General features: G+C 45.2%; 1 protein-coding gene and 1 non-coding gene across 3 annotated transcripts in view; one reads left to right on the top strand and one right to left on the bottom strand.

The window, feature by feature from the left end:
- The window catches only part of PRKCE (protein kinase C epsilon), a 535,687-nt gene extending 531,808 nt beyond the window's left edge, over positions 1–3,879 (top strand). For both annotated transcript variants that reach the window (XM_065929344.1, XM_065929345.1), the window contains exon 16: positions 1,024–3,879. In XM_065929344.1, the coding sequence (XP_065785416.1) occupies positions 1,024–1,170 (147 nt within the window). In that variant the 3' untranslated portion in view covers positions 1,171–3,879. The remainder of the gene's footprint in view (positions 1–1,023) is intronic.
- A 17,053-nt stretch (positions 3,880–20,932) lies between these two features.
- Positions 20,933–21,058, bottom strand: LOC136165768 (small nucleolar RNA SNORD22). The gene has a single exon (XR_010662749.1). It is a non-coding gene; the product is annotated as a small nucleolar RNA SNORD22 (small nucleolar RNA).
- Positions 21,059–22,365: the final 1,307 nt, after the last annotated feature.

Genomic DNA, 22,365 nt, shown 5'->3' with positions numbered 1-22,365 from the left:
TGCCTTCCTCCCATCTCTACCAACATAATGGTAATTCATTCTTCAGGTCTCAGCCAGGTCCCACTATTCTGTGAAAGTTTTTCTCACCATTGTAGTGTGTGCTAGAAAGGAATACTGACCCCAGCCCAGCAGGGAGCCCCCAGAGGCAGAGAGAATTATTCTTACTTCCTGATTTTCTCCAAAACCCAGAGTTTGTTTGATCACTGCCCTCCACCCCTCCACAGACCATAAGCCCAATTTTGGCAACTTGAACTTCCAACTAGTTACGGGTCCTTCTGACCCAGAGAGTCAGTGGTGGGCTTTCTGATGTGTTCATTCATTCAGTAGATGCTTAGTTTAGTAGACTGGTGGGAACCCAAGGTTGAGTTAGACAAGAATTCTGCCTTTAAGGAGCTCATGGACAGGACAGAAGCATTAACAATTCACTGCAAGTCAGTGTCTTGAGTGTAATAGTAGAAATAATGTGGGAGCACAAAATAGGATTCAGGATGATAGCAGGTGAGGATCAAGGCAGGCTTCCCAGAAGATGGTCCCACCCCCGACTCCATGCATCCCCCTATGTATAGAGAAGATGTCATCTAGAGGAGACATGGTAAGGTGATGGGGGTGGTGATGGTTACCTTTATGGAAGAAAGACCACTGGAGACCTCGTCGGAGGGCAATTCAAGTTCATTCCCTGGATCACAGGAAGGGAGGACTCAGTGGAGCCCGAGGGTTAGGGCAGATGCTGAAAGGGAAAATGTCCGAACATGCACACACACAGTCTATGGGAATCCCACTTCCTTGCTTTTCCATCATACCTTCTTCCTTCTCACTTGCCCTCATTCTTCCTTTCCAAGTCCTCCGTCACCTCGCGGTCCTGGGGCCATTCATCGTTACCTCATTGAAACAGCTCAATGTCTGCTCTCAGTAGCTAGAGGTCTGCTTTGGTAAGAGGCTGGTCCGCGCAATGCCTACTCCCTGTGGGGGGCCTTGGGGAGGAAGGTCAGCCTAGAATCAGTGCTTTCTCTTATCTTCCCACAGAAAACCAAAAGAGATGTCAATAATTTTGACCAAGACTTTACCCGGGAAGAGCCAGTACTCACACTCGTGGATGAAGCGATTGTGAAGCAGATCAACCAGGAGGAATTCAAAGGCTTCTCCTACTTTGGTGAAGACCTGATGCCCTGAGCAGCCGCTCCCGGTGAAGTTTGGTGATGCTGCAAGCAGGGGCGCCGGGAAGATTCCTATTTTCCCATCAGATGGTCTTGAACTACTTCTCCCCGGAGCCCCAGTCCCTTGTCCACCCTCTATTTATTGCATTCCCTCACCCCGGGGCCAGCTCCTCCCCCCTTCCACCTGATGACCAGAGGCACTCTTGGTTCTCGTCTCACCAGTACTGCAGAATTGTGCAGGGTCAGCAGTTCACTGGACCCTCTGCTGAGTTTGGTCTGTGGCAAGCCTGGTTTTGCTCCTTGGAGGCTTCTGGTAAGGAAGGAACTTCAGGTCTTTTACTGCAAAGAAAAGAAGGAAGAAAAAAAGCAAGCAAGACTCTGGCTCTGTTTTTGAACATAGAGTCCTGACAATTCTTGCTTCTCCTCACTCCAGTCTCCCACCCACCACCTGCCACCCTCTGCCATTCTATCCAGAAGAGAAGAAGAGACTGGTGCTTCTTCAGCCCAAGGGTGAGCGCCCTCAAGGCGTGCCCAGGAAGGAGAGAGGTTGGAAGACACCCTGGTCGGCTCCCTGTGTTGGTTTGCTCTGGAATGGCTCATTGTCATTTGCTTTGGTTTTAGATTTGGGGCATGCCAAAGTTGTATAAGCATGTATCTTGTGGAAGAAATTGCTCTCCTTAGAAAAAGAAATTTGATTTGAACTCTATTAACATTTCAAAAATAGATTATCAAATTTGCTTTCTAATTGGCCAAAAGAAATAAATTCCAGTGTTAATACAGGTAGATATTAAAGGGCTAATATACAATGAGAAAATCATCATCCATGGTGTATGCTCTTAATGCTTTTGTGGCACCTGGGGGCTCTGAATTGAGAGAAAAGAAAACTAGTACAGCTCTTTGTTGTTCAAGTTCTGCCTGAACTCCATGGCTACCCCGCAGAGTGGTCAAGACCCTGGGTTCTAGCAAAACTCAGATTCTCCAATATCATCCTGAATCCCCAGCATCAGCTCTATTTATTTTCTGCAGCAGTGTGTGATTTTTGCGCACTTCTACCAGTTGGTAGTACTACTGTGTTGTGGTTTTTAAACATTAAACCTGTAAAGTTAAATGTAAAATATCTGCTTTTGGAACAAGCAGCATGAGGCTAAACATGGGTTATGTAGAGGGTGTCAGGAGATGGAAGAGCGACTTATTGGAACACTGACAGGGTGACAAGATGCTCTCAGAGTGTTTCTGTGCGACATGCAAGGGCAACTCATGTGGACACTATTCAATGGATGTGATGTTACCTCCTGTAGATATGCTACCAGTGTTACATTCTTTGATTTCCAAGGATTCTCTGTGGCTTTGTGTGTTATGTTTCCCGGAGGTCGTTGGATTATCTATTTCACTGAACTGACTTAGCAGGGAATGGAATCCATTCCAACGATTGCACGTGGATTTCCCAGCTGCCCCTAAATATATATACTTGTGAGTGGCAAAGTGGCACTAATGAAGCTTTTTGCCTTTTGTACATTTGAGATTTTTTGTATATAGTGTTTGCTGCAAGGCCTGTGGAATTAATTCATTGAATTTAGAGGTATCAACTGCTGCATGTTCAGGCATATTATAAACTTTAGTCTATGAAAGAATAATTATAATAATGTCCAGGTGCAATACTCTGTAAGCGTATTGGTTCAAGTTACCGAGAGATAAGGTGTGTTTCCTTTTTTCTTTCTTTTTCTGGAAGGTGGGGGGCGGGAGAAGGGGTGTTCTTCGTATTGTTTATTTCATTTTGGTTTATTTTAAAAGATGTAAACATGTATTAAGCTATATTAAATCTCACATATAGTTCTCCTATGTTCTATTATGCCCTGATAGAGATGGGGAAGAGAAAGGAATGTTCTGGATGGTTGTTTCAAAGTTTGGACAGTGACTAGCTCAAGCCCATACAGAGCTGGTGCCCATATTTGATCTGGCTAGTCGTGGCCTTGGTTATTAGTGATGACATTCACTTCTCTTTTGTTTTGATTTTTGAAAAAACTCAGGTGTAATTATTATCTGTTCTTGTTATAATTTCAAATATTATGCTATATCAATTTGTGTGTTCAGCATACCAGTGAAGAGATGAAGAACAGTAGGTTAATTTATCTTCGGTAACTTGACATAGTAGGGGGAGACTATCTTCCGGAGTTGAGGACAAGCACAGAAACATCTTCATGGTGGCGTCATCTCATTTTTTAGGAAAACATGACAATACTGCCCGTCTTACTCATGAATCACTACTGCTTTCTGTTTTCTTCTCTGCTTCCTTCACCCTGATGATTGAACGACCAAGCAAGCTCTTAAACTGTCATGCCAAACGGCCTTGTCCAAAGTATTCCCATGTCAGCAGGGGTTGGGCCCTTCCTACAGGACAACTGACATTTTTGTTGGAAGACAAATTATAATTCATTCTACCCAGCAGCTCCAAGCAGTCACTCAAGCAGGTTGCCTGGCTCAGAGATGCCCCCTTCCAGCCCCCAGAGCTGGTCTGACTGGGATGCCTCCTGCTTGAGATCTGGTCAAGTTCTCACATAGGCAGATTCAAATCCTATGTAGTCTATAGAATAGAGCTTGTATGTTCCTTGAATATTCATTGTTTCATTTCGGTTTTCACATGAGTTTGGAAGCAGACACACTATTACATTTCTGCTAATTCTTTCTAATCTTTCCAACTAGCTTGCTCACTCTTTCTTTTTTTTTTTTGAGACAAAAAAGGAGGGAGTGTAAAAAAATGCCAAAAAAATATATGAAGGATAGCTATTCTCCTGTGTTCTCTCATTATGGACTTTGTGAAGTGGAAATAATTTTTTTTTCCTCCAAAGGTGAAAAAAAAGCGTTTCTTACATTAAAAAAAAAAAAAAAGAAGGCTAAAAAATTACCTCTTTTTAAATTATGTGCAAAATAATTCTGGCTAAATATAAAATGTATTCAACTTTAGGGATTTTTTTTTTTTTGTATTGTGATGCTTTATTTGTACATTTTTTTCCTTTCGGGATGTAATTTTAATCTCTTGCCATTCATTAGTGTTATTTCATTGTAAACATTATTGTGCCAAATGTACTGTATTCAAAAGGATGTGAATGTGTATTGTTTCAGAACCTAATAAATACAATGACGTTAAATCTTATTTCTGGATCCAATTGAGCATTTTATCTTCTGGGCTCCATTTTATCTCCTTGGTGAGTGGCAAGGTGGTGCTAATGAAGCTTATTGCTTTTTAGACATTAAAGATTCCAAATTCCCAAACCTAGACAAGGTTTCAACTTTTCTCTTATCCTTTGAAGATGAACAAGGATGCAAATGACCATATATGCATCCTCCCCTTGCCCACCCCTGCCTGGCCTCTGCATTTCAGGGACTGCCAACCGGAAGCATGGAGGGGGCCTGAGAAGACCGGATGGGCTCTGGGCTGCCTGGGCGTGAAGCTGCCTTGGAGTGCTGGGAGATGGCCAAGCAACACTGAAAGCACTTCATTTTCAACTTTCTAAGAAGAAAAGACTGGATCTTCTTGTAACCCATTCAACCTCTTCAAGACTCAGTGTCTGACCAGCTGCTCAGAACTTTAGGCCGTAGGAATCCAAGAAGCTCCTACGAGGCTGGACACCTCCCATGACTTAGGTATATTATCGTGAAGGCACTCGCCTCTCAGCCCCTTCCCCCTCCCCCACCAGCAACCTGATCTGCCTACCTGAAGATGTAAGCATGGACCTCCAGACCCACTCCAAGAAGAAGGTTGTTCAGTTCAGTTCAGTCGCTCAGTTGTGTCCGACTCTTTGCAGCCCCATGGACTGCAGCATGCCAGGCCTCCCTGTCCACCGCCAACTCTCAGAGTTTACTCAAACTCATGTCCATTGAGTTGGTGATGCCATCCAACCATCTCATCCTCTGTTGTCCCCTTCTCCTGCCTTTAATCTTTTCCAGAATCGGGGTCTTTTCCGATGAGTCAGTTCTTCACATCAGGTGGCCAAAGTATTGGAGTTTCAGCTTCAGCATCAGTCCTTCCAATGAATATTCAGGACTGATCTCCTTCAGGATGGACTGGTTGGATCTCCTTGCAGTCCAAGGGACTCTCAAAAGTTTTCTCCAACACTAGAGTTCAAAGGCATCAATTCTTTGGTTCTCAGCTTTCTTTATAGTCCAACTCTTACATCCATACATGACTACTGGAAAAACCATAGCTTTGACTAGACAGAACTTCGTTGGCAAAGCAATGTCTCTGCTTTTTAATATGCTGTCTAGGTTGGTCATAACTTTTCTTCCAAGGAGCAAGCGAAGCAAGGAGAAGGTTGTATTAATCACCGTTTTCCTCTCTGATTCAGACAGCTGTTTCTAGGTAAATGACCATCCTAGGAGAAACAAGCTTCCCACCAGCATGTCTGAGTTTAAATAAAAAGAAAATCGAATTAAAAGATGCTGTTCTTAGAAGGTCAGAAGACATCTCCAAGCATATTACTGAATGAAATATGACCAGTCTACACCTCACTTGCCTAGTGGTCCAGAAGAGACAGCTCCAGAGTCCTGAAGATAAGGAAATTCATTGTCCCCAAATCCATGTGCTCAATAAGTCACCTTGAAGCTATAAAAAAGGTCAATTGGTAATCAGAGTACCTGGTTTAGAACCTCTTCCCTCAACTCCAACTATGCTCTAGAAGAGGAAGTCAAGCAATTCCATGCCTATTCCAGGAAAACCATGGCCATTGGTCCCTGGCAAGGGTTAGGTGGCTCCAGAGCTGCTTCAAGAAAGCCTATCGGTGTGGCTTTGCCCCTGAACTGAGAAACAACAGGTCTAACAGATTTCACGCAGAGGGAATCTATGGGAAGACTAGTCCTCTATTTCCATGGACCTGAGTACAGTCCACTGCTTGGATTACCAGGAACCTGAAGATCTCCATGCAATAGAATTACTAAACCACAAAGTGTGCACTGTCATAGTGCTTATAGCAGCAGAGAGATGGAGTGGGAAAACAGCATATAAGCCATATCATGAAGTTGGGTTTTCAATTTAAAGTTCTTTAGCCTAGATAATGATTCAACTTGGGTGGTATGTTTGAAACTAGACCTGAAGGGTGAGGAGCTGTCCTAACCAGGAATACACCCTCTAGGGACCAGCTGATTGGGTAAATAGATAGTGTTTATTTAGAAGGTACTACAAGTGCTTCTTTACTATGGACAGAGGAGCCTGGCAAGCTACAGTCCATGGGGTCACAGGAGTCGAATAGGACTTAGCAACTAAACCACCACCACCACAAGTGCTTCAGCTCTTTTTCATCTCCCACCAACTCCTGGGAGTTTTGTTATTAACATAAAGAATGCTAGAAAAGGATTCTCAAGGAAACCAGTAGCTTGTTAATTAGCATAAAGGGTGTCAGAAAGATGACATCGGTGGTGTTTGAGATTAAGTACATTGACAAATATATTTTAAGACAAATATCCATTTTTTTTAAAATGAGGATATAAGAAACTAGAGGGTCTTTAATTCCCTTAGTGATCAGGGAAATGCAAATTTAAATCAAACTGCAATACCACTTCACACCCACCAGAATGACTAACCTAAAAAGGCAGACTTATCAAGTTTTACTAAAGGATGTGGAGCAATTGGAGCTTTTAGTGTCTCAGATTTGACTATAAAGTGGTACAAGTACCTTGAAAAACTTTGGCTGTATCTATTGAAGCAAATACCCTTGACTTAATAGAAAATTTACCAGCTGGATAAATAAATTGTGGAATTTTATGTTAACACAATAGAACACTAGATAGACATGAGAATGAATGATTTACAACTACAGACATCATAGACGAACTTCACAGCATAGTGTTGGGTTTGAGACGTCAGGCATGGAGCAGACTATGACTCCATTTACGTAAAGTACAAAATAGTTTGTGCAGCTAGAAGTCAACTAGTGGTTGCCCTTAGGGGAGGAGAGGCAATGACTAGGAGGCAGCATGAAAGGGCTTCTGGAGAGATGGTTTAGTTTTTTTTTTTTTTCATTTTTGTTTTATTTATTTAATTGGGGTATAGTTGCTTTGCAATTTTGTGTTAGTTTCTGCTATACAATGAAGTGAATCAGCTTCATGTATACATACATTGCCTCCCTCTTGGACCTCCCTCCTACCCACCAACGCCCTCCATCATCCTTCCCCAGATTATCAGAGAGCTGAGCTCCCTGTGCCATACAGCAGGTTCCCACTATCTGCTTTACACATGGTGGTATATATGTCGGCCCCAATCTCCCATTTCATCCCATCCCCTCTTACTTGCCCCCCTTGTCCATATGTCTGTTCTCTTTGCATCTCTAGTCCTACCCTGCAAATAGGTTCATCTGTACCATTTTTCTAGATTCCATATATCTGCATGAATATGTGATGTTTCTCTCTTTCTGATTTCACTCTGTATGACAGTCTCTAGATACATCCACATCTCTACAAATGGCACAGTTCTGTTCCTCTTTATGGCTGAGTAATAATCCATTGTATACATGTACTACATTGTCTTTATCCATTCATCTGTCAATGGACATATAGTTTGTTTCCATGTCCTGGATATTGGACGTGGGGTGCATGTATCTTTTTGAATTATGGTTTTCTCGGGGTATATGCCCAGGAGTGGAATTGCTGGGTAATAGTGTAGTTCTATCTTTGGTTTCTTTTAAGGTATCTCTATACTGTTCTCCATAGTGGCTATATTAATATACGTTCCCACCAACAGTGCAAAAGAGCTCCCTTTTCTCCACACCCTCTCCAGAATTTATTGTTTGTCGATTTTTTGATGATGGCCATTCTGACCAATGTGAGGTGATACCTCATTGTGGTTTGGATCTGCATTTCTCTGATAATTAGCAATGTTGAGCATCTTTTCACATGGCTCTTGGCCATCTGTATGTTTTTGTCGAAAAAATATCTGTTTAGGTCTTCTGCCCATTTTTTAATTGGGTCATTTGGTTTTTTTTTTTTTTCTGATATTGAGCTACAAGAGTGTATTTGTATATTTTGGAGATTAATCCCTTGTTGCTTGCTTCATTTGCAAATATTATCTCCCATTCTGTGGGTCTTTCTGTCTTGTTTATGGTTTCCTTTGCTGGGCAAAAACTTTTAAGTTTAATTAGGTCCCATTTGTTTATTTTTGTTTTTATTTTCATTACCCTAGGAGGTGAGTCAAAAAAGATCTTGCTTTGATTTATGTCAAAGAGTGTTCTTCCTAAGTTTTCCTCCAAGATCTTTATAGTGTGTGGTCTTATATTTAGGCCTTTAAATCCATTTTGAGTTTATTTTTGTATATGGTGTTAGGAAGTATATCTAATTTAATTCTTTTACACGTAACTGTCCAGTTTTGCCAGCACTACTTATTGAGGAGAGTGTCTTTTCTCCGTTGTATATTCTTGCCTCCTTTATCATAGATTAGGGACCCATATGTGCATAGGTTTACCTCTGGGCTTTCTACCCTGTTCCATTGACCTATGTTTCTGTTTCAATGTCATACAGTCTTGATTACTGTAGCTTGGTAACATAGTCCAAAGTTAAGGAGCCTGATTCCTCCAGCTCCTTTTTTCTTTCTCAAATTTACTTTGGCTATTTGGAGTCTTTTGTGTTTCCATACAAACTGTAAAATTTTTTTTCTAATTCTGTGGGAAAAAAAAGTGCCATTGATAATTTGAAAGGGATTGCACTGAATCTGTAGATTGCTTTGGTTAGTATAAACAGTTTCACAATGATGATTCTTCCAGTCCAAAAACATGATATATCTATCTCCAGCTCTTTGTGTCATCTTTAATTTCTTTCATCATTATCTATGGTCAACTTCCAATGGCCAGCCACAACACTCATCTTCAAGGCTCTCTTGTCTCTTTTACAAAACTTCTTAAATCACCACTGCACTGTATGTTTGTTAGCAGTTCCTGGTTGTTCCAGTTGATGTTGAGAGTTGTTTCCGCTGCTTTACGACCCATTTTGAACTGAAATAAATTGCTTAAATTTGCTTTTTATCTAAATCATTTCTATAGTCTCAAATAAATTTAAAATAAGCAACAAGTAATGTCATTAGCAAAAAAACATGAAGCAAGAAATGCACATTAAAGTGATGTATAGCGTAACCACATTTACTTAAGAATGTATTCCAATAGCAAAAGGCAAATTTTAACGATGTAAAACTGTAATTACTTTTGCACCAACCTAATATTACAGTGAGCATATAATGAGGCTCAAGATCTACTGGAAACTGAATCTTCTGCCATCCTGGACCCAGTTGTTTCTAACCAGTTTATGTCATGTCCTCGATGGCTAGATCACTCTTTTCAAGGTTGTGCCCCGCCACCTCCCCTCCTATCTCATTGCTACCACTGCCTTCTTCTCCCTACATCTTCCTATCCCTTCAGCGTCCTCTCATCACGGCCTCTTCATGGCTTTGGGATGTGTCAGGTGCCCCAAGAGTGCTGAGGGGCAAGATGTTGTGATAATGAGGGGAACAGAAATCAGAGAGAAGAAGGAAAGGTCACTCCTGTCTGTACCAAGTTGCCCTTCCCTGCAGGCCACACTCTGATGGAGAAGTGCAGTAGCCCTCGAGTTATTTCTCAGCAGAAAGTTGTCAAGGTCATGGAATCCTTTAAAGTGTGATACTCTCTTCAGGTGGTACTGTCTCTGAGACGGCCCAGTCCTCACCTTGAATAAAGGCTCCTTGTCTTTGTGAAGGATGAGGGAGTTCAGCTTTCACTGCCTGCTGTCTCTTGAGATCAGGGAGACACTGCCTGAGGGTTGAGATCAGGCCAGCCTCAGTTCTAGGACCCGAATGCTGAGGAAACAATTGTAAACCTCGCTACTTCTCAGGTCTTCTGCACTTTGGAACAGCCTCCCTGCTGGCTTAGCAGTAAAGAGTCTGCCTGCAATGCAGGAGTCTGCCTGCATTGCAGGAGACATGGGTTAGATGTCTGGTTCAGGAAGATTCTCTGGAGAAGGAAATGGCAATCCACTCCAGTATTCTGGCTTGAGAAATCCCATGGACAGGGGAACCTGGCAAGACTACAGTCTGAGGGGTTGCAAGAGTCAGACTTAGCGACTAAACCACCAGCACCGCCACCTCCTTGGGCTGTTGTGAGGGGCTCTGAAAGGTCTCTTTCTAGGCACAAATTATAGATACTCATTCTTCATGCTTTCCTCTTTAGGTTATTAATCGTTTAAGTGTAACGCATATTGTCTTCTTTGTTTCAGACATTGTGCTGAGTATTTCACACAAGTCATCTATTTAAAGCTCACAAAAATCATGTGGAATAGATATTCCAGTTATCCCCATTTTATAGATGAGGAAACTGAGGCTCATAAATTGTATGACTTCTTTAGTTCTTAAAACTCCATGAAACTGTTGTATTCTTATGACCATTCTACATAAAATCAATTGCCCAGATTCTCAGTTCAATAAAAGCTGTTTGATCAGGATGCAGTGTTGACACACAAGACAGATGACAGAACTAGTCACTCATTTATTCCATAAATTTATTCCTCAGTTGTTCATAGAATTCCTACTACATACCAGCCATTCATCTAGACAGCAGTAAACAGACAAAAATCTGCACCCTTACCGAGTTTATGCAGAGGTGGGGTATTGACAGACAATAAGCAATAAACATGACCATTAAGTGAATTATATAATGTGTTAGAAGATCCAGGCCACCCCTAAGATTTGAAGCAAGGGTACAAATGGAGGTCCAGACCAGAGTGTTAAAGATTTTTTGTTGTACATCAAGCTATTGTTAAAGAACATGGTCTAGCCTCATCCCTTGACAAAGACACCGTCATAACCACCTGGAAGGCCAGTTGGAGAGTGGGAAGTGAGAATGAACAGGCAGACAGACTCACAAAGGAAGAGAAAGACCAGGAGGGAAGAGAAGGCAGTGGCCAGGGTGAGGCAGCTCGCTGCTCAGGTGAGCTGTGGGCCTCAGCATGGCCCCTGCCCTGGTAACATGAATCAGTGACTCCATGCCCCCAGCCATGTCAGTTATGGAAGGAGGTCCCACCCCTGAGCACCCATCCCAGTGGGCACTGCTCACTAAAAGGTGATGTCCATGAACTATCACAGCACGTGGACAAGGGCTGGACTGGATAGTCCCCCGCACCTTGTAGCCCTCCCACTTAATCAACACCAGTTCCTCCCCCAGAGCTCAGTCCCACCATGGGGGTGGGATCAAAGGACCTTGTCCTGGCCAATACCTCCTTCAGAATCGTGGTTCATACTAATGTCCTTCCTTAATAGCCCTGCTTTGCACTCCACTCATCGCAGCTGTGCTTGGGGGTGTTTAATCTGTCTCTCATGTGGATGTTGGGATGAGGTGGGAGCTCAAGGTTGATCCCTGGCAGAGGAAGAACAGAGTCCTCCAGCCTGGCGAGGATAAATGCTGTCACAGGCAAATCAAGGTTTGGCCAAGCAGGAGAATCTGTTCTCCCAAATCATCCAATCACTACCTAACAGACAGTGAAAGAACCGAGAGTGGGGCGAGTAACTAGAGACCAGGATGTGCCTGCAGTAGAAGGGCGGAGAGACCCTGGGGCGGAGTCAGCAGCAGCTGCTGGGTGGACTGTTCCGGCGGAAACAGAGCTGATGAGATTGCTGTGGGCACAGATGCACCTCTGTCCTCTTGCCCAGGTACCCCTCTACCCTGTGTGCTCTGATGGAGGGAAGGAGACTGGATGCCAATGTGCCTGCCTTGGGCCAGCTGGGCACCATTCCACTGGCGAGGTGGTCATTTTGGTTCCCCATCTGAGAAATGAGGGCTCTGAGGTGCTGCAAAGTCAAGAAATTCTCCAAGCTGCACAGGCAGCCCCTAGCAGATCTAGCATGCAAGCCTGTAATTTACATCTGCATCCAGTCCTGGCCAAAGACATAGGTCCTGCATGCTTTTGGCGTCCTTTTTCTGGAGAAATTTCACATCCTTGTGAAATGATACAATTTGTCTGATATAATTAGACTGTGTTACTCTCTCTAAAGACTATGAATGTGAGCACCAAAGAAGGCGTGGCTGGGGCATCAGGCAGAAGCACCTGGGGACTCTTACTGCTCTCCTTTCCCACCTTTCTGCCTGTGCCGCCTCATAGCAGAGTCCTGAGAGCTGGTCCTTAAGCCCAGCAGAGCCTGTATCCTCCACCCTCAGACACCCCTCCCACCACCAAAAAAAGAAACCATCCCTATGGACTATTCTAAGCAGGAAGCAGAGTTTTCAGTTCACTGGAAAACAGGAAATGCCTCCAAGGGCCTGAAGTCTTTTTATTCCCTGCGCCCTTCATGCAGGGTCTACATCCCAAGCCAGCTGCTGAGGATGACGCCCTAGAAGTCATGTTAGTTGCTCAGTCATGTCCAGCTCTTTGCAACCCCATGGACTGCAGCCTGCCAGGCTCCTCTATTCATGGGATTCTCCAGGCAAGAATACTGGAGTGGGTGGCCATTCCCTTCCCCAGGGATCGAACCTGAGTCTCCTGCATTGCAGGCAGATTCTTTACCATCTGAGCCACCAGGGAAGCCCTAGAAGCAAGGTCACCCTAAACCCCAGCTCCAAGAATGTGATCCTTGGTGCTACTCAGAAGCTCTCTCTACTCCTGGAGCCAGGGCTGACTTCACCCATTGCTCAGGACAGTGAACATTCTGGGTCAGGTGATAGAGATGCTGCGGGAAGCACCATGGAGACTCATCAGCCTTGCAAGGGGCAAATGCTGACCGTGGATGGAGTTCTCAGCTCAGCCAAAGGCTGACCTCTCACACCCACCAGATGGAACTCTAAACCCTATCAGAGATAAGTTGACCCCCAACAAAGCCTGACTTCCTAGCCCTTCCCAAGTTGACTTGCCCATCCTGCTCCAGATTGACTCTCTAACCTTGACTTATCAGAAACTAGCCTTTATACTCACCACAGCCACGCTTTCTAATGCCAGGCACAGACTTAACGCAAATGTTTGCCCACGTCCTCATCCATTCACAGTCATCACTGAGCTTCTGTGGATTGCCATGTGCCGTGAGCCCAGCCCAGTCCTCACAGATGTACAGCCTGGGGGAGGGATGCACCCCCAAAAGCTTTAATCAGATTGTGGGTTGGAGAGAAGGGAGGCTAATCTGAAATCCCAGCACCGTCTCCAATTTGCTGGATCTTCTACCTCCCTCTGCAGTGGGCCAGTGTGCCTAGCTGGTGTTGGAGATTCCAGTCCTCAATGACACATGCCGGTGGTGGAAGCCTAGACCACCCTGGGTGTCCAGGACATGAGGTGTCATCACTAGCATTGGTGTTACTCTTGGGAACGGGAAAGTCAGCCTCAGGAACATGTTGGCCATCAGATACTTTCCCTGCTAGATGAGAGCTCAAGGAATCCCTCCACTTGAACATCTGCTTCCACTATCGACTGTGTGGCCCTGATTGGACACCTGCCTCAGCTTTTCTGTCTGTAAAACGAGCTGTGATACTAGCAGTTCAGAAACTTTGGAGGCAGACCGATGGGCCTGTATGAACTTGTGGTGATTCAGATAGAAGACTTTTCACTGATTGGAAAATTAGGATTCTGGCCATCTTTGTTAACCTAAATGTTAATAGGAAATAGGATGATTTGTGAGTAGGAACCCAGGGCCTAGCACAGTTTGATTTCCCCAAAGGGCACTGGGATGAAGGGGGGCGGGGTGGGTAGAATGTGGATGCTTACAGAGGGAACAGACTATTACCTAAAAACTTATCCCCACCGGCCATCAGATCCCTCATGCAGTGTCCACTGCCTGAAAGCCTCCTGCTATGAAGGAGCGACATCAAGAGCAGGAACTACGCGCCCATCACTTGCGCATCACCTGTCACTGGTCACCTGCACGGGGCCTACCTCCTTTACCAGCCCTCTTCCTCACATCGCAGAGAGCAGGCCCCTGTGAGAAGAGCAGATGCTGGCTGGGAGAGTCAGACCGGAGCAGCTGAAGGCAGTTGGGTCTAGAGTAGCAGTGCTCCAAGGGAGGGCTGTGGACTCCTGGGGGGCTCCAAGATTTTTTTGTGGAAGTTGTTAGTTATCTCTTGCTTTGGCATGAATTGCCCTAAATCTCAGCAGCTTAAAACAACAAACATTTATTATCCCACAGTAGCTCACAAGAAGACAGGAATCTGGGCATGACTTAGCTGGATGCCTCCCCTCCAGGTCTCAGAGGCTCTGGTCGAGGTGGCAGCTATGGCTGCAATCTCATCTGACAGCCCAGCTGGGGGAGGACCCGCCTCCAAGCTCAAGGCCATGGTTGTAGAAGGATTTAGTTTGTTATTAGGGGCCTCAGTTCTTCACCGGATTTTGTCCAGAGGTCTTTCTCTATTCCTTGCCGGATGGGTCTTTCTATCCTGCAGCTTAGAGCTGACCTCCCTGAGAGCAAGGGAGCAAGAGAGGCCTCCTCAGGATGGAAGTCACAGTCCTTCTGTGTCTTAATCTTCCGAGTGAGGTGCCATCACATCCTGCCATACCTCTTGTGCCACTCACTTCCTTGGAGGTGAATCATCAGGTCTAGCTCACACCCAAGGGGAGGGATTGCACAGGGTATGAAGATCAGGATGTGGGGAGCATGCCCTGGGAGACACTTTAGAGGCTGCCGAATACAGGGCATCCACAAAGAATCTCTTTCCAGCTGTCTACCTCTGGGATACTTGACTTTCTTCTTATGCTTCAACCAAAGCATGTCCTAAGAGATTTCATGCAGGAGCTCTTATCCAGCTGTCCCATATTAAGCTCATATTAGAGAGACTCATGGGGCTTCTCGGGTGGCTCAGTAGTTAAAAAAAAAAAAAAAAAAAAAAAAAACCTGTCTGCCAATGCAGGAGGCGAGGGTTCAATCTCTGTGTCAGAAAGATCCACTGGAGAAGGAAATGGCAACCCACTTCAGTGCTCTTGCCTGGGAAATCCCATGGACAGAGGAGCCTGGCGGGCTACAGTCGGTGGGGTTACAAAAGAGTTGGATACAGCTAAGTAACTAAAACAACAACAGCAGAGAGATTTGTACAAATAGAAAACAATGCCACTATATTGATAGATGTAACACACATTAACAAAAGTTCTCTGGGTTCCTTATAATTCTTAAGATTACAAAAAGGATATGAGATCAAAAAGTTAGAGAACTATAGCGCTAGGATACTTCTCAAGGAGGGTTGCCCTGGGTGGGGAGGGGGTGGGGACATACTGTGAGAAGCCTTTCAGCCAAACACCATGAGAGGCCTGGGCACCTGAAAAGGGGTGGTTAAAGACAGCCAGGGAGAGGAAGGGCCTACCGTCTCACTTTCACTTTCTCTACAGTTCTGCAGACAGCACGTCTCTGAGAGTTTGCCCTTTCTGCCTCTGTGTGCATAGACAGGTTCCCTATGCACAAGCTTTAGTCCACATGAGCACATGTATGTGTGTGCGTGCACGGATAGATCTGGGGGAACATGTGTAAAAGTTGTGCGTGTTCATATAGCTGCATGCATGAGCCTGTTTAAGCAGAGGTGTTCCTGGGGCCCCTGGGAGTGGACAGGGCCTGGCCAACAGGCCAAGGTCAACCTGCAAAAGGAGAAGGGTGGGCAGAGGGTTGAGTGGCATGACCACCACCACGGCCGCTGTGTGTCCCTGGAACACCCTCTGCCCTTAGCCTCTGCTCTCAGCATGACTCTCAAATATTTTCATCTTCTATGGGAACTTCCTGATCAGCTTCCTGTTGTTCTTGGAATTTTCTTTTTTAGTTTTTTTTTTTTTTTTTGAACGTCGTAATTCTTTAATCTGCCTTTTTACTTTGCCTGGAGAGGACTTGTGGCCTCAGTTACCTCTGAGAAGGGGAGAAAATATCTTGCCAGGGCAGAGCAGGTGCTTGGTTGGAGTTAGAGGCGCCCAGGAATTGGGCCCGGGGAATCGACTTCTCTTTGCATCAAGATAAATGAATCCTTCTAACCCTCCCCCCACCCCTGTTAGTTTTGTAGAAGGTGTTCAGGGCAAGGGGTAGTGGGAGGGAAGGAGGCCTGAGGGGAGTGGAATCAGCCTCCCCCAGATTTGTCTGTTGGGCATAAGGATCTTGTTGAGCTAATTATTTTGACCCTTTGCAACCCCATGGACTGTAGCCCACCAGGCTCCTCTGTCCATGGGGATTCTCCAGGCAAGAATACTGGAGTGGGTTGCCATGCCCTCCTCCAGGGGATCTTCCCAACCCAGGGATCAAACCGGGATATCCTGCATTGCAGGCAGATTCTTTACCAGCTGAGCTACCAGGTAAGCCCTAAAAAACTTGGACATGAGAGGAGCTCTCAAATTAACAGAACAGAGGTAATTGTTTTGTGGGGAGATTTACATTTGCAAAGAAAAGCTGCCTTTGTGAGGGTGTCTCTCTCAGGACTCAGGAGAGAGCTTCTACAGAGAAAACTTTTGCCACCTGAGAGACAGACTTAGTTTTCCTTACGTTTCCCCCTCTCACCCCCCAGGACTGCGTCCACCCCCTAGCAGCCCCAGGGCCCTATCCCTGGCCTTAACTCAGGGTGGTATATAAGCCTCTCGCAGTTTTGTGGGGCTCCTTGCGTTGGAACCAGCATAATTAAAGCTGTGTTTTTTCTCCTGTTAATCTGTCTTACGTCAATGTCATTCTTAGACAAGTCACAGAGCCCAGAAGGGTAGAAGGGAGAAGAGTCCCTCCCCTGCAGTTGGGGCAGACTTCTCTGGGGGTCAGTGAGGGTCCAGCTAGGGCAGGGTTCCTGCTTTGCAGGCCCCAGTGACTCAGCAGTTCTGCCCTCCACCTACCTATCCCACCACCTCTGAAGCTGCAGAAGGGAACAGAGCTGACAAAGAATTCAGACAACTGCCAGGGCCACCTCAGCTTGGCCCAGCAAGGCCCCAGCCTCATGCCCAGGGGCCTCCCCCAGTGGAGGGGCCTCTACAGAGACTGGTGGCTGTGCCCTTACTGGGCCACTGCTCACGCCCTTCATTTCCCAGCCACACTCCACTGCATCAGGGTCTTGTTCTAAGTTGCCCTCAAAGGGCTCCTGGGAAGCCTTCCCTGGTACTGCCAAGCCAGGGGAGAGCTTTGTCCACAATGCACCTGTTTCTCAGGGACGCCCTCCTCGGGACTCCCATTACCTGCCCAGGAGCCAGTCCAGGGGTTGAGCTGTTGTGCTCTGACCCCCTGGATCTCCTGTGTGCTCCCTCGGGTCTCCAGATGCCCAGGGGCCCTCCCCAGGCCTGCTCCTCCAGCACAGCACCCTGGTTTCTGAGCCTATTCCTTTTTTCTCCCTACTTTTCCTCTAGACGTTCCCAGGGCAGGTTCCAGCCTTGTTTTCTCGCTGTTACTTGCCCAAGCTGTAACTTGCCAAGTTGTGAGCTGGCACAACTGGTCTTGACTAAGGATTTGTTTTTCTTATTGTTATTTACTCTCCCATTGCATTGATTCAACAAACTCTCCTGTATTTGACTGATAATAGCTGATGTACTCCCCCCTACAACCCCAAAGAGAGAAATGACCATTTTAGCTGGAGATAAAACCTAACTGAAAGGAATACACCTGACTGTGGGATTTCAGGCACCTTGGAGGACAGGGGGGTGGTGTGCAGTTTCTGCCTCTTTCACCCCTGCTCAACTATTGATCAAAGCCAGGCCCCTCCACTTTTCTTGCCTGCCTAGAAAGGGAAACCTGCCTTCTCCACCAGTTATTGACCCAAGAGGATCCCACACAGACTGTCATTTCCAAGTATCATTCAAATAAAAATGTGGATGCTCAGGTTCCACCCCTCGACCTGTGAAGTCAGAGCTGAGGGTTTTCAAGGTGATCTGGTGCACAACCAGGGCTGTGAAACTGTCCTCCTGTGGACAGGTGGTCCTGGCTTCTAGCTGGATGACTGCTGTGGAAGTCACCCCATAAATGCTCAAAGAAATGAATAAGAGGCAGGGAGATACAGTGCAAGGAGTGCAGGTTCTGAGCTCTGCCCCTTTCTATGGGACACTGGGCATGTTTCTTACATTGACCAAGTAGAGACACTTACCCCTGCCTCGCAGGGTTGCTGGGAGAGCAGAGATGCCAAACGTTCCTAGGATGGTCCCTCACAGGGCACAGCGGCGTCCCTGAGAACAGTGTGCAAAGAGAAACCTCTTGGCCTGCCTTCAGGACCTAGGGAGGACCAGCATCTGCCATTTCTTAGTGCCTTCCCTCCCCAACTCTGGCCTGAGAAAGATCCTTGAAACTGTTATTTATGTAACCCACCAAGATTGCTCCTCTAGGGCCATTCCAAGCAAGCGGCATTCCTGGAATCTATTGTTTGCGAGCAGGGATAAGAGGACAGGACACCACTTGCTGGGGAACCCATCCCCTCTAGAGCTTGTCTCTGCCCAGGATGTTCAAAAACAGCCAGCCCAGACAATTTTGCCCCTTAGGCTGCTGCCCTCTGAAGACACTGCTGCCTGTAGAGGTGGTTTGGGCTGTGAGCCTGTGACCCACACCCACCTCAAGGGACTTTCCCTTCCTCCCTACAGTCCCCTTCTGGACCCACTGAGGGATGGGTCCCCCCAAACCAGCTCAACTTCTGTCATCTACCTTCATTTGTATGGATAAAGCTCTCATCACCTCAGGCCTCCAACCTCCCAAGCCAAGGAGCCAAGATAGAAGTCTAAAATGTTTTTCTTAGGAATTCCCTGGTGGTCCAATGGTTAAGACTCCATGCTTCCACTGCATGGGACATAGGTTCAATCCCTGCTCGGGAACTAAGATCCTGCATGCCACATGGTGAGGCCAGGTAAACTAAATAAATTAATTAAAAGGTATACTGAAAGTGAAAGTCACTCAGTTGTGTCTGACTCTTTGTGACCCTATGGACTCTACAGTCCATGGAATTCTCCAGGCCAGGATACTGGAATGGGTAGCCTTTCCCTTCTCCAAGGGATCTTCCCAACCCAGGGATCGAACACAGGTCTCCCACATTGCAGGTGGATTCTTTACCAGCTGAGCCACAAAGGAAGCCCAAGAATACTGGAGTAGGTAGCTTATCCCTTCTCCATACTAAAACTATTTAAAAAAATAAAATGCTTTCTTTTCTCCTAGTCCTTCCTAAGACTAATCCCTGCTTATCTCAGCCATCACCAGAGTCCTCAAATCTTCCTGCTTTATTTACAACTGGGCCCAGTTTCATCCAGTCCTCTGCTAATCCTTCCTTCTGAAGCTTACCCGTTGGACCTCCACCACCTCAACCCTACCTTTAGAAACCTCCACTGTGCTTTCAACCTCTGTACCTTCAGCCCTTCCCAGATTGCTGCCTGTCCCCTGCAGCCCTCTCAGGTGGACACAGGTCTCCTCCAGTCTAGAATGGGGGGAGGTGTTTTCCTTGCCCTCCACTGACATTCCCAAGCCTTTTTATTCCTTCCTGTAAAATCCCAGTTTCTCTGACAGTGAATTCATCTTAACATATCATCTGCCACCATTGTCCTTCTGCAGACCTCCCAGCTCTTCCCCTCATTCACTGAAGATTCTTACTCCTGGCTGTTTCTCATACCTGCCCTCATTCTAAGAGGTTTTAACATCCATGTGGCCACCACATCTCACATGCTGACCTCCCCATTCCCTGTCCCCCTTGCCTCCAACTCCAACTTGCTTCTACTCCAGCTCAGCCACTACCCCCACCTTTATGGTCACCCCATTCCTATTCAATACCAGCAACTACAGCACTTCTGAAACTCAACTACAAGCCTCACACCCTCACCACAACCTTCTAGCCCTAAGTCCACCTACTTTTATATCCCCTCAAGGAGTCTTTGACTTCCAATCCACTGAACCCATCATTTCTCCATTATCATTCTTCTGTTGTCTTCGCATTTGTCTCTACCTGGCTTAGATTCTTATCTGGCAAAATCTCAAACTTGGTTAAATTCAACAGTGTCACTGAGCTTACCCCTGGGCAGTTAAAAATTGGTTGAGAAAAATCACAGACTCTCACAGAAAAAGTGAAAGTGTTAGTTGCTCAGTCATGTCTGACTGACTGTGACCCCGTGGACTGTAGTCCATCAGGCCCCTCTGTCCATGGAATTCTCAGGCAAAAATACTGGAGTGGGTAGTCACTCCTTTCCCTAGGGGATCTTTCCTTCTCCAGAGGATCTTCCCAACAGCCTGGGTCTCCTGAGTTGCACATGGATTCTTTACTGTCTGAGCTGCCGGGGAAGACTTCACAGGTTTCTCTTTATTTCATGACCGCAAACATAGTAGACATTTAACTCTCCCTGGAAATCTTTGGATGGCTTGCTCTCTCACTCTAGAAAATGATTAAATACCTTCCCCTCTCACCAAGCCCCTGACAACTTCTTCCCATTCCACCACTTACTTTGCCTTATGCTCCATGGAGAAAGTAAAAGCCTTCAGTCACAGAATCCCTTATCTTCCCACCTTCAAATCCACTGTGGTAAAGACAACTAGGCCAGTTTGTATAGAATTCATTTTGGGGACAGTCTGGATTTGTTCCTGGTTTAACAACAAGTCTATAGATTCCATATTAAATATAATGATTGCCATAGGTTTTTGAAAGTTGTCTCTATTCATATTACTTTATTTTTTTTTGAATGTTTTAAAAAATTTTTATTTAGAAAGGCTGAAATGATTGTATGCTAATTTGAACAGGCAATCTGTACAAGGATTTTTCAGTTTTGTATCCTCCACATTGGATTCCATTATGTGTGCTTTGTTCTTTCTTTAGACCTTGGGGGGGGGGGTAGAAAAAAAAATCTGCTTTTCAGATAAATAAACCAGTCATTCATTCCCCTCTTTTTCTTGTTTAGAAATTCTCATGATCCGTCAGACAGTTCCCCCTGGAACGAGCTTTCCTCTTCTCCCCCAGCCAGCCCCAGTGGGTTCACCTTTACAGGCTCTGGGACTAGGACAGGAAGTAAGACTTGTGAATATTTCTTGACTGGGAATCATATTACTTTCTAATAGCTGTTTGTTGTGAGCTCTGGTTTGTTTATTTGTTTTCCCAGGAGTGAGTGTTGAATTTAGTTAAATACGTTTCCTATATTGACTGATAGAACCGTATCTGATAGTTCTGATATCGTACGGATATAGCACATAGACTGATACACTATGGTGTATAGTGACCCCAGACAAACGAGTAAGAAATAACTGTAAACCACTGGGATTCGAGTGATTTGTCGCACAGCACTATCACAGCAAAATCTGACTAATGCACCTGGTAAAATAGATTGGGTAGTTTTTCTTTTCTTTCTGTTGTCTGAGACAAGTTGTATGTTTTCTTTTCTTTGCAACAAAGCTTCCTTATAAAGCCACCTTGGGCTGATATCTTTTGAGAGAAGGAGGCTTTGGTTACTGATGTACCTTCTTTTAGTCTCATTGGTTTATTTATTTATTTTTAAAATGTTCTTCATGAATCAATTATTACCCTTGATATCGTTTTAGAAATGTATTCAAGTTTTCAAATTTTAGCATTTTCTAGTCTTTCTAGTACATGCATTCAGTACTATAAATTTCCCTCAAAGCAATGTTTTCACTGCATCACAAATTTTGATATCTGGGTTTTTATTTTCTTTGAGTTGAAAATATTATAAAATTTCCCTTGAGATTTCTTCTTTCACTCCTGTGTTATTTAAAGGTGGTTGTTTAACCTCTATGTTTGTGGGGATTTTCCAGTTTTCTTTCTGTTGTTGATTTCTAGTTTAATTCCATTGTGGTGTGAGAATAGACATTACATGATTTCTGTTCCTTTCAATTTGGTGGTGGCAGTTTAGTCGCTAAATCATGTCCAACTCTTGCGACCCCATGGACTGTAGCCTGCCAGGCTCCTCCGTCCATGGGGATTCTCCAGGCAAGATTACTGGAGTAGGTTCCCATTTCCTTCTCCAGGGGATCTTCCAGACCCAGGAATTGAACCCAGGTCTCCTGCATTGCAGGAAGATTCTGAAAGGTTGTTGCTGAGCCATAAAAAATGCCTTTCAATTTGTTAAGTTGTGCTTTATGACGCAGAACATGATCCACTTTAGTGAATGTTCCATGTGAGCTTGAGAAGATTATACATTCTATTGTTGGATAAAGTACTCTATAGATGTCAGTTAACACCCAGTTAATTGAGATTTAATTACATTCTTACTGAATTTCTTCCTGCTGGTTCTGTCCATTTCTGACAGAGGGATGTCAAAATCTTCAACTACAATAGTGGAGTCCCCCCATTTCTCTTTTCCATTCTATTAATTTTTGCCTTACATCATTTGT

This window comes from Muntiacus reevesi, chromosome 3 (genome assembly GCF_963930625.1).
Source record: "Muntiacus reevesi chromosome 3, mMunRee1.1, whole genome shotgun sequence".
Taxonomy (NCBI): Eukaryota; Metazoa; Chordata; class Mammalia; order Artiodactyla; family Cervidae; genus Muntiacus; species Muntiacus reevesi.
The sequence above is the reverse complement of the archived record's forward strand: the minus strand, read 5'-3'. Positions and strand labels throughout refer to the sequence as shown.